Source organism: Thermobia domestica, chromosome 11, assembly GCF_964235325.1.
Source record: "Thermobia domestica chromosome 11, izTheDome1.hap1.1, whole genome shotgun sequence".
Lineage (NCBI taxonomy): Eukaryota > Metazoa > Arthropoda > Insecta > Zygentoma > Lepismatidae > Thermobia > Thermobia domestica.
The window spans coordinates 219,301,223-219,314,748 of NC_137464.1; the positions used below are offsets into that span (position 1 = coordinate 219,301,223).

The 13,526-nt window shown below is 36.3% G+C and overlaps 1 protein-coding gene across 16 annotated transcripts in view; it reads left to right on the forward strand.

The window, feature by feature from the left end:
- Positions 1 to 13,526, forward strand: part of LOC145664751 (uncharacterized) — a 248,516-nt gene that overhangs the window by 91,006 nt on the left and 143,984 nt on the right. The window contains exon 7 of one of the 16 annotated variants that reach the window (XM_081731656.1): positions 4,096 to 4,751. The exons of 14 other annotated variants lie outside the window; for them this stretch is intronic. In XM_081731656.1, coding sequence (XP_081587782.1) covers positions 4,096 to 4,751 — 656 coding nt within the window. The remainder of the gene's footprint in view (positions 1 to 4,095; positions 4,752 to 13,526) is intronic. One more of the 16 variants, XM_081731663.1, reaches the window with a different exon arrangement.

The window sequence follows — 13,526 nt, forward strand, 5'->3', positions numbered from 1 at the left end:
TCCTCCATACTACCATGTCGTAGTAATCGTCGGCGTGAAAATTTATTTTAGAAACTGTGAGTTCTCGCATTGATTTTTCTTTTTTATGTTGTGAGCTTTCTTAATCCTTCTCCAGCGAAGTGTGCAAATTTTCAGATTAGAATCCGTGATTAACCCAAGAAGCAAGTTACTCGGGCGCGCGAAGAAACCATTCATCTGTAATAGAGAGAATATTGTCTCCTTAGGTTCCGTGGGTAGAAATTGGACTAGTCGTCCCAAATTTATAAATGCCGCGGTTCTTCACAGCACGATGGCTTTTGCTTGATGGCAAACCAGACCCGGGCGTACACCTCGACGATGTTATTGTACAAGACACACTGTCTCGCAAGGTCTCGCTGTGCTAATGTACTGTACAAATGAAGAATGCGACATGTCACGATGAGCCAACGTGTCTGAACTACTGGACCGGGTTTCTTGTTCACCAAGTTTGAACAGGAGTATCCTAAATGAATTGTTATGCACATTGCTAGTAAATATTGTTGGTCCGCACTGAGGTCTTCAAATTTTGCGAATTCATTCAACCCGTCAAGATTTATTGCTTCGAATTTTACCAAGGGCGCTTCCTCGCAGTTGTCGAGTTTTCTTCCGATGGATCCCGAAAGTGTTTTTGGACCCGATGTTCCCCCGTCGAGATGCCTTATTAAGTGACGAAGCGGTAGTTCATTTGCATGAATAAGACAAATGATCTGTTGAAGTTCTCAATTTAGTTTTTTTTTTTTTTTTTTTAAACAAGGTACAGCCCCGTTAAATCTTCCCGTGCTGATTGGTGGACAGTTACAGCCAGCTAATACCAACGTTGAAGATAATTTCCGTTTTCATCCAGAAATTCGTACACGGACGCGGCGATGTTCTCTCCACTACCAGACTTCGGCACGACGTGGCCTACATATGCTGAACCTGGTTCTTCCACTATCGGTAAGTGTTCTTCGATTTCCCGTCGATGCCAATGTTTTCCTTTTCTCGCTTGCATTAGCGTCTGGTCTTCCATCAAAGAATACTCCTCTAACAGATTTCCGGGCTATGTCGTCATTTTCTTGAACAGCTGCGCTGAAGTTTTTCTTTTCCCTTCTGACCTTATTTTTATCAGTAACAAGGCCTTTGCGCTCCATTGAAATGACTCCTGCATCTTGGAAGTGCTGCACTAGCGATTAGTGCAAGTGTCCGTAGGAGATGTAACTGCTTTTCCGTGTCACACCCAAGCAGTAGAGCGAATAATAAGTTTGTATGGGCTGGCAAGTTGCGACGGATTTATACGCTGTGCCTTGCTTTCTCGCAAGGAAATGCCAACATTTGGATCGAAAAAAGACTGTGCCATCTAGAAAAATAAAGCAAGTGATGACACAACAAGGCTTGGCAGAAAATTAAACAGGGCAGGAGGGCGGAAATAAGAGTGCGCGGAGTGCAGTCACTTCCTCGTGGCGAATTCTGGGTTATTTTGGCCAAAGAATAAATGATCGAAAGTGTTGATAATGAATTGCATTACAGCTATATATATATAAATAAACTTACTTTTAGGCTAAAAATAAATCAATTTTTTATACATACATATAAAAATGCAACATTCTTGCCTTAAGCATTGAAATTTAGCCAATTTAAGCCAAGAATTGCACATAAGGGGGCTTTGCGAAGGTGAATTATGTATAGTTCATGCTATCTCGAAGGTTGCATCTATATATATATATATATATATATATATATATATATATATATATATATATACATTTTATACAGCCGTAAACATGAAATATGGTACCATGTAGTGAATGTTGCATACCTTTTCGAAATACTTCGATGCGGTACATGAAGGCGTTGACTAAAAATTCTAAAAAAAAAAAAAAAAAAAAAAAAAAAAAAGTGCACTCTGCCCACCAAAAGACCCCCTTTAACCGCTTCGCCGAACCGATTTTCGAAAAACGTTGAAAATCGGCCCACCCTACTGAGCATGTTAAAAACTAAAACATACATAGAAATAAGACAACATGAATAATTAAACTTTAAAACATTTTATCTAGCACTTCATTTTAAGTTTTGAAAAATATTTCGTACTTACTGCAAATTTATTTTCGTTACCTTTTTTTAATTGAAAAGAAAAATTCGAAACACCAATTACCTGTTAGTCATTCAAATTTTATAACCCTATAACGGGATACTATAGCGACGGACGGAATATTCGGAAATTAACGCGCGCGGAGAGTATTCGTTTGCACCGGTGCACTGCAGGTTTCGTAGTTAGAAATTGTTCTTGACAGCATTACAAGTTGGTAGGTGAGATGTTTTCAGAAAAAAATCCACAATTGTCACCATATCCAAAACATTTCTTGATTTCATTTTCAACTGCATATTTTCAAATAATGTGCATTGGATTTACTTAGTACAACTTTTCACGGAAGCAAACACTTTCCGTACGACTTACGTCCTGGGGTGCAGTAGCATGGTCCAATTTGACTGATGGTGAAAACAACATTGTCTTCTACATTTGAAACAAAAGAATGATGGAATAATACATTGCTTCCACTCAAACTAATCCCGTTGGAATTTGAATGTTATTCGTATTAACAATGGTATATTTTGTCGTATTAACAATGGAAAGGCCAAATATAAACCATTTTTCAGCCCCAGATTCTGAAAATAGAGTCGTCCTTTTTGCATTCTTTACTCCGTCAAATCTCTGTAGGGAGTTTTCTCGTGGCCCACGTGCTGTACGTGATGGCTCTTGGCTTCCCGCAATCGGAAAGGGACACTCGCGCGTCATCTAATGTAGCAACGTACTATCAACTTTGGTTTGCCAGATATCGCTTGCGCAGCTTTCGAGGGTTTCACATGAGTCCCCGTCGGTGGAGATCAGTAAGGTGATGACCAGTAGCTTTGAACACCTACTCAGGGTGCAGTTGACAGTTCCCAAGGACACATTTAGACGATTCGCCGTCTGTCTTTTATCGGGGAATACTCTTGTATGAACATTGTGCGAAGTTTCGTTTCTATGTTTTTGATGGTTTATGTGCACGACTATGTACTCGTCCCCTTTGTTGGAAAACAAAAAAATGATTACATTCTTGATTAAAGTTAAGCTAATGTACCTCAAATCATGCTCTTATACTGCATCCTCATTTTTGAAATACTGAAATTTTACGTCGTAAAGGAAGGGCTGCAACATAACCCTTTTAAAAGCGACTCAGTTTTGGCGCCATTTTCTTCCCAGTAAGAGAGCGCAAACTTGGAAAAGTTATACCATGTACCCTTCCCGAAAGAGGATAAGTTTGGTCGTTATTTTAGGCAAGAAAACAATTTCCTCACAACTTTCACTACACTGACAGACATGTCTGACCATTGTTATGCAAATTTATTCTACACCTGGGTGGAAGGAATTGGGTTTGGTTAAATACCGGAACATCCTTTTGTATAATTTATATTATTGTTAATAATAAAAAGCAAGTGTATTGTGATGTCGTGGGTGATCAGTAAATTGTGTTGTGAGTCAGACAAGTTTGGAAACCACTGGTTTACAACAGCGCTGGACAAGTTACGTCATGACTTACACGATCAACAATTCTGTGAAGTGGCGTACCACCCAGCCTTTCGAATTTTCACTATAGTGTCACACTGGAAGTCTCTTCCTTCACTGGAATGAGTAAAACTGTGATGTCGATACAACAGATACATTAACACAAATAGAATTGTTTTGTCTGACGACCTTTCTATTACTGCATTACCATCGTGATCTTTACAGACACTTGTATCAGCGTGCACTTTATAATAGCCGCATTACATTTGATTCTGATTCTGTCTTAAACTGAGGATCCACATCTCATATCGCCTTCGTCCTTAAAAAAAACGCTATACTTAATCCAACCAACACAAACCTCTACTGCAGCCGGTGTAATTAGATGTTCAAACCAAGTTCGACATTCCTTATAAGAATATTTTTCATTGTTTGAATGGGACGATGTATGCGAGGTGTTCCTAAAATCGTTTCAATGTTTGTATAAAGCTGTAGATGCATACATATATTTCATTTATGGTGTTTTTTCTAATAAGTGCTTTGTACTATTTTTTTAGAGTTGATTGTCAAAACGAGATTGTGTCCACCGAGGCTTGTAGTACTAGCGAAGATAAACGTGATTTGAACGAGAAAAGTAGCGAAGAGAAGACAAAGAGTAAGAAAAGGGTATTTCAGTGTCAGATATGTTTTAAGATTTATGCCCGACGTCATAGTTTAAATTGTCATTTGAAAAGGCATTCAAACCTCGATCTCAGAGAGTGGGGTTGCGCAGTTTGTGACAAACTATTTAAAACCATATTTGAAGTTAGAGCACATATTAGAGATATTCATAAGATAAACAAAGATTATAGCAATTATACACTTGTGAGGTGCAAGAAATGTAGCAAAATGGTATTAGATTGTAACTTAGAAGCACATACGTTTGCACATAAATATGCTTGTCCTGTATGTAATAAAGTATTCGATAAAGTACGTTATAAACTGAAGCATATATACAGAAGTCATCGCGGCCAAACGCCTTATCCGTGCAATATATGTGGGAAACTTATCAAGAAATATATGTTACCACGGCATATTCAAACTCACATAAATTCAACACAATGTGAAGTTTGTGGAGTAAAGCTCTCGTCCCCTCAAACTCTTAAATTTCATTTGACAACTCATACAGGTGAACAGCCATTTATATGTGATGTATGTGGTCGAAGATTTGCACGTAAATACAATTTGCTTACACATATGAAGCTTCATATGGGTGAACGTAACATTGTGTGTGATTTATGTGGTAAAAGATTTTCCCAGAAATGGAATTTACGAACACACATGAGATCATGTACGAAGACTTCTTGTGCAGCTGGGACATCTCAGTGTCCTTGATTGGAAAAGAACATTTGAAAATTTGAAGTCGTTCCTAATTTACAGATTATAACAAGAAATTCAAAATGTCATTTTGTTGTAGATCTGAAGTTCGTTTTAAGATCATTATTGTAATATCCAATCTTATTAATTTTCAATAGCAAATTAATATCAAAGGTTATAATCTAATTCCCTTCAATTACAATATACATGTAATAATAAAATACTATGTGATTCACTCATTTCCGAATATAAATTTTTGGAAACATGCTCTAACATTTACTGAACGTACGTATATTCGGTATGTTACATTCATAAGTAAATCATGTCATATATGCGAATATTTGATACAGGTTTCTGCAACATAATTGGTCAGGGAGAATGAACCAAACGCTTGAGAAGAGTTGCAGGTATACGTACATACAAGAGTTGCTGGAAAAGTACCTGCAGGCTATTACTGACAGCAGTGCCAGTGTTCCATAAAATTCTGAAGAATACACTTTTTTGTTTTTAATAGAGATGCAAGGGCTCGAAGAAAAAACCCGGCTGTTTAAAAAAAAAAACTGTTTTTTTTTTTTCTGCTTCGCTTCTTTGCTTGGGAAATTTTGGGCTTTTTTCAAAATTTTGCTTTAAATTGATAAAGCAGACTTTGTTTCGCTTCTCTACAACAAAAAAAAACTCATTTAATTAGTGGTTGATGCACATAATAATAATATAAAACCTCTAAAATAAATCATTAATTTCGAAAAGATTTTTCAAACAATTTTAATTCTTAACATATTTACATTATGAACTCCAAAGGATTAACCAATGTATATAATAAGTTTTTAAACTCTTATACACAAAAGTAAGTACTTTAAAAAAAAAAAAAAATATACTCAAATAACTAGCAAAAATGTATGTATTATTTTTACTTCAAAATATCATGCATACTCTTTTTGAAACAAAATGAAGTAAAATATGAGAGAAATACATTTATATGATTCAAGAGCTTCGTTTCGGGTAGTCCCGTACATTCTTAAACATTTTCAGTGTAGTTCTAACTTTCAAATACATTTATGAATATTTCGAACAAATTTTTCATTCATTGATCAGATACGTAATAGTCTGTTACCACCCATCAGGTGCTTCGGACCTGCAAAATCGGTAAAGTACCGAATTTTCTGTTCATGGATCATATGCATAACACACTGTTCATCTGAGCGTGTGGTTTCCTAAGCTCTAGAATATATAACCACCATCACGATTTACCTAGTCCTGAAGGTTTCTGAATTTTTAACAAGAGGAATTCAACATATCATTACGAAACTTTTTTTCTTTTTCTTTTTACAAGAAAGAAAAACTATGGAATACATTTAAGAAGAATGGAAAGAATTAATGACTGTTCCAAGTCACAATAAAGGCGACAAAACTGATTGTAATAATTATCGAGGCATTTCTCATCTGTCAACATCCTATAAACTCCTCCCAAACATTCTATTAACAAGATTGATCCCATACGCAGATGAAATTATTGGAGATTATCAATGTGGATTTAGGCGAAATCAATCAACTATCGACCAGCTATTTATTTATTTAAGAATACAACAGGCCTTTAGGGCCAAATTACAATATTCTGTATAGTATTCTAAAGTGGTTCAACAGTTCAGATCTCAAATCATTTGCAGACATATTACAGATATGTAAACTTTTATTTACCTTGCTGTACCTGTTATAAGAATCACATATTCGCCACATACGGGACTTCATTAGTGCATTCGTCCTAGCTTTCTGATAAAAATAAATCAGTGTTTGCTAGCCTCGTTCTTAAGGTAGGAACTTGAAGATTAATCTTATTCGTTAGTTCGAACAATCTATCTTATTGTTAATGATTTTGAATAAAAATAATACATCAAGAATGTTCCTCCTCTGCTCGAGGGTTTCAAAATGAAAATTTGCTACTAGGGTAGCAGCTGAATCAAATTTGGGGTAGTGACCTGTCTGTTTGTAAGTGAGATATCTTAAGAGGCCTCATCACTGCGAAATTAAAATACCGCTAATTTTACAGTAACTATGTGATATCTTCAAATAGATAAAAGATAATCGAAAAGTCGAACAAGAACTCCCTAGACAATATTATTCTGCATGAGATACTGTTATCATGACTCATTTGTCTGCTTTCGATTTCCCGACATTTAGAAAATCTGCATTTATTTTCGCGTTTCTAAATAACTGGAAACGGAAAACTACTAGGTGACTCGTGATAACGGTACGTCATGCAAAATAACATCGTCTAGGGAGGTCTTGATCCACTTTTCGATTATCCTTTATCTATTTGAAGATATCACGTAATTACTGTAAAATTAGCGGTATTTTAATTTCGCAGTGGTAGGGACTCTTAAGAATTTAGTCTGTATCGTCTTCATCTGTTTTGTGTAGTTAACATGATTCGGGTTCCATATTTGGCTGGCATATCCTAATTTCGACCGTGCCAAAGATGTGCACAATGTCTTGAACACATGCATCGCATTGAAGTTTCTACCTGTTCTTACTATCAAGTCTAAGTTTTTTGTATGCTTTATTAGTTATACTTGTTGAGTTTTAAGTGACAAGCAGCTATCATAGGTTACACCTAGATCTTTCACTGGTTCTGTTTTCTTAAATGGAGTTCTTCCTATCGGATATGGAAATGTATAAGGATTTCTTCGTTTTCTAAATGCCATATACATACATTTGTTTATATTAGCCTAAGATCATTTTCTTGGCACCATTCATGTTATTGAGATGATCCTGCAGCCTTTCGCAGTCTTGTTCAGATGTTATTGGTAAATTGATCTTTAGGTCGTCAGCAAACAATAATTTAGCGCATTTCTTAACACACTGTGGCAAATTATTATTAAGTAATAGGAACAATAGGAAACCTAGATTCGATCCTTGCGGAACTCCAGAGTTTACCAGTTTCGTCTGTGAGAGAAAATCTTTGTAAAGCACGGCCTGTTTTCGATTGTTCAAATATGAGGCTATTAGTTGTAATGATGACTTCTGGAAGTTGAAGGAGTAAAGTTTACTTAATAGTATATCATGATCCACAGTGTCAAATGCTTTACTTAAATCTCTATATATCATATCAATTTGACCGCCTTTATCAAACGTAGAGGCTATAAGATCAGTTAATATGACCAAGTTGTAGTTGACCTATTCTTTAAAACCGAGTTGTTGTGTTGAAATGGCAGGGCGGACATATTTATTATCCTTTCATACAAAATACTTTAATATACTTTAGCAAATGAGGATAAGATAGATATTGGTCTATAATTATTTGTATCTCTTTTCGATCCTGATTTTGTAATTGGGCATATAGTTGCTACTTTCCACCTGTCTGGGAATGTAGAGCTTACGATTGACAAATTGATGATAATATGGAGTGGTGTTTTTAGAATCTCACCACAACCTTTGATCAAATAAGGCGGGATGAGATCAGGACCATGGAACTTTCTTTGTTTCAACTTCTTAATGGCTGTTTTAACCTCTTCCATACTCACAGTAGAAAGAACAAACGTGTCAAATAATTCACACTTTAAATCTAGATGTATGACTTTTTCAACATTATATTTAGCCCCAGTTTGTTTGGAAGTTGATTGAAAATGATATGCGAAAAGATTAGCGATTTCATCGTTACTGAAACCTCTCTCCCATTGTGTTGAATTCACTGATTACAAAGATGTTTCGTTTTGCTTTAATAAAATTCCAGTAACTACTAGAATTTGTCATTATATTATTCTCAGTTGTCCTAATAAAATCATATGCGGTTGCTATGTCTTTTTTAACTTCCTTACGTAGCCTGTTAAACTCAGATAAGTGATAATCCGACTTTTTATCACCTCGTTTCCATTTTTTAAAATGTTTGTATTTTAATTTTATAGTATTCATTATAGAGGGAGTGAACCAGCAAGGATATTTGTTGCTAGTAGACCTTTAGCGCGGAACATACCTATCAAGTACTTCATACAATATTGTATAAAATGTATCTAATGCAACATTACCCATCTTTTATGCTGGTGAGAATTCCCCAGTTAGCGGCAGATAAGCTTCTAAAAATTTGTTCAAAATTAGCTTTACTAAAGTTATAATTTCGGATATTAATTTTTACGTGACCGGAAATTGGATGAAACTGTAATTAACAAGGCAGGGTGATGTTTATCCTCTGACTAGCGGAAGTGGTTCACGCTCTACTTAAACATTAAGTTTGCCAAAGTATGTTCTTTTACATTTTTGATTTCATTGTACGATTCTAATTCAAAGTATGTCATAAAACTAATTAACTCTTCGCACGCCTCAGTTCTATTGTTGGCAGTAGCTCGATCTACAAAATCAGGGATATTGAAGTCTCCTAGGAGGCAAACATTGCTTCCGGAGGGGGGGGGGGGGATTCTCCTCAAGGTACTTAAAAAACTGGACTTAATCAATATGTAGCCTTGGCTCAAAATAAACAAGACAGATATACATTGTTCCAAAGTAGCTCTTCAATTTTACTAGAATACAATCAAGGTCAATACTAATGTGTTTTAAAATTTTGATTTCATACTTCCGGTTTATGGCGAGGAGAACTTCTCCCCCAGTATTTGTACATTTGGTTGCAAGGTTGCGATCTTTCCTAACTACGATATATCTGTCATCTGAAAGCTTACTATCAAAATTTGCGTAACATTACCAAGATTCTGTAATAGCAATTACACCTTAGTTATTAGCAAGTACATTACAATAGGATTCTCGTGTCTTTGTCCGAAGACCTCTAACATTTTTCAGAAAGATTCTTAAGGTCGCTTGTTTCTCACCGCCTTTATTTGTTTCCGCATTTTCTTTCTTACCTGACTGTAAACGTTGGTTGCATTGTTTGTCATCAATATTCCTACTGGAATCAAATGTTTCCTTGTGGCAAGTAACTAATTTTTTCTTGGAAGTTTGTTGCCGAAGATTCCTCGTAGATTGACGCATGGTTGAGTGTTGGGGAGGGATGAATTCTTGTCTTTCGCTGTTGTTCTATCAACACTACGAGGAAGAGTAGGAGACTTCACTGGCAGAGCTTGTGAATAGAGTGAGGGAGGGGAGGAGAGGGCAACTATGAGATTGTCTCTAGTACTAGAATTTTGTGACTGTATTTGTTGGTGGTTTGATACGTCGGCAGCTGCACATTCAGAAAGGTTCGCTTTTTCCCCAGGAGACTCCTGTTTCTTGGAATCTGCCCCAGGCGATTCACCTGCACTTGTTCGTTGAACACCATCTGGAAGGGATTGTAGAGGGAGATGGGTACCGTTTCTTTTCCAGTTTTTCCAAAGTGAATCTATTACGTTAACATATAGATATTTGAAACTAATGTATGGGAATTTTCTGTCCTTACGTGCTTCTTGCATGTAGTGGTGCAGTTTGTAATCCTGCTTTCTAATTTTGAACGAACAGTCTTGTTTTATGTAGATGTTTGTACCTCTCAGTTTTCTGCTGTTTATTAAAATCAGTTCTTTCTTCCGGTCACTAAGAAATTTACATACAATCGGACGATGCTTTCCTGGTTTTCTGCCCACTCTATGTGCACGTTGCAATGTATCTTCCTCGATACTTATCTGTAACCTGTCTTTCAAAAGGTCACGCGCTTTGCTCTATTGCATCCCAAGATTAATGTCCACTTTCACTCAAATCATAAATCACTATGTTTGGTCGCCGTAACCTATTTTCTAGGTCATCAACCTTGTCATCAAGGTAAACCATGTATTTATAAAGAGCATTAATATCCGTAGTAATATTTTGAACATCACTTTCAATTCCGTTAACCCTATTACACAATGTTGATACGGTTTCTCCAATTTGTCGTAACTCTTTCACAATAGACTCATTTGACCTCCTCATATACACTCATGTGACCTCCTTCACAATGTTAAAGATTTCTCGAATTTCACCGAGTTCACTTTGCGGAGTATTTGTAGGGCCCGAATGCTGTTCTATAGATCCCATTATAAGCAGCACACACACCATGACCATGTAGGCATATAAACCTATTTTTGATTTTAGCAAATATAGCAATTTATGCAGGAAGTTCAGCTGTTTGGCATAAAGTCAGAGTACTTAAAAATTAAAGAGAATCAATATATGAATTGAATATTTTCTTCAAGGAGGATGAATTCACCCATATATGCTTACCCATCACATGAATACATACCATCACAGACTACTTTTTGGTGGTGTAAACGTGTAACTACTACTAAGTTAGACGGGAAAACATACTTTCTTCTTTGATCTATATATATAGTGACCGGTGTGCACCACGTGAAAAAGTGGTTTATCTGGCGTGATATTTTCTGTTATTGAAACCGGAAGTGGCAATCGATTTTACTACTTCTGGCTGTAGTAGGAAGATAGAGTGAAAGCGGAATATATTTTTGGGAGTTGGCTTTGTATGCGACTATCTCTGCATTGCATATGTATATTCAGCGGCTGATAAACATGGTGACATGGCCCACATGTATGTATTGTTTTGTATATTTAGAATGTTGATGTGATGTGTAGTAATACTACTTAATATCAAATTTGGAAAATGCTGTGGTACTGAAAGCATATGAACTATGGTCAAACGATAGAATGGCGTTTTAGCACAAAATATGGCATAATATTGTCTGTAATTTTTATATGTCGTAGCGGAAACATTGTTCTTATTGTATGCAAAGATAAAATCTGCTCATATTTGCGCTTTTGGGAAATATAGGGCATTAAAATTTTTGAGGAAAATGCATTCTGGATGTAGCTGCTTTGGAATTGAGGTGGGATGAATGTGACAGCAAGTGTTAGGTTATTAGGTGTGTGATCCCCATGCACACACTGACAACGTTGAATATAAATCGATTCTGGGAATTTTACCCCCAGACCTCGTTGGGGCTTCGCCTCCGGGCCCCATCTTGTTCCCAACATCTAGTCATACTTCTCTGGCATTCATCAACAGAACTAAATTCTAGGCATCCATATTTGATTAATGGTGACAACATTTTGAAACGCCAATGTTTGCTAAACAGTCTACAGACCATAAGGTAGTACCATATTAAAAATGGTGTTGATCAATTCAGTGTTTTGTTTTTTGTGATGCGTGCACAGAAGTGACATTGGAGGCGTGTAATGAGCCTCCGCTCGCTTCAGCTCAGAGTGTTCCAATCAAAGCCCTGAAATGAGCCCACGTATTTCACGATGCAATATATGGAACAACCTGCACAGGTTACTGATGTGTGTAAATCATAATATGTTTAATATATCTGATAATATATTCATATCGAGAACTGTGATAATTTTTATGTATTGAAGCGTCCATTCATCATCATTGTCATAACGAATCCTCCACAACTTCGAAATAATTTTGAAAAGCTAAACATTTTCATTAGTTTTATTATTCTTCGGTTGTGGAATTGTATAATTACACTTTTCCTCTCACGCGCAAGAATGTGAGCGAATAGTAAATTGCCAAATCAAAGCATTTTGCCCACGTGTGTGTTTATGCCAATCATATAATCTGTTATGTAATTTAGGCGCGAATATAAGTAATATTTCCTTTTGTGATGTAAAACTATATTTTTGATGAAATAATGTCGAAATAACATAAACATTTCAGTCCACGGATGATCTTTTACACTTTCAAAGACATGTTCATATAGTGCATCTTGTTGCATACCACCTAAAAACTGTAATTTTTGTTGTTTGCCTGTAAATTTATTTTATATCCAAATCCTCCACATATTGAATACATTATTGTAGCCACTGCATACACCGAACTAATTGGTTTTCTTACAATTTTCTGCTTCATATTGCGCATTCCTCCTTTTTGCCAAGAATTCAGTGCTTTGGCCCCACTGTGCCTTGATGTAAATGCTTCAAATTTTGTATTATCCCTTGATCCATAGGCTGCACAACTGATGTCATGCTGGGAGGAAAATAGATTATCTTGATGAACTTGAGTTCAGGGGTCTTACAATGAGCCGTGTACTTATCAAGAAACAACAGTATTTTCCTGTTGCATGTGTGCAGTTTTCTGTCAACATTTGTAAGCCAGCTTGCGAACAGTTCACTGGTGATCAACGCCTTATAATTAGCCTCGTACTGCACTGGAAGTAATGTAGAGGTTTGAAATACATTGATTTTGGAGATTTACCTACCATTAATAATGGTAACTTTTCAGAGGCATCCATGTTCGCGCCAACTGAAACAGCCACTCTTTCCTTGCTACTTTTTCCGCCACTGCATTTCTTCCCTTTGAATGTGAATGTTTTATTCGTCATGCACTTGAAAAATAATCCTGTTTCGTTCACGTTAAACACTTTTTTTTGGTCTATACTCCTTAATGAATTCAGATAAGCCCTGAAACCACTCGTGAGCTTTTGCTACACCAACCAAGCACTTTCACAACACACGCTTTTGAAAGAAATGATATCTTTCTTTAAATCCAGCAAACCAACCAGAACTTGCTTTGAAGTTCATAATTTTACGTTTTACAGCAAATCCCCCTTGGCTTTGACGCTAATTAGTGGACCACTTATTGGTACATTGTACTCAAGCGATTGTTTGAACCATTCATGTACGTCAGGAAATTCACCGCCTTTCATGCGTTTCCTGTGTCCTCCACTTT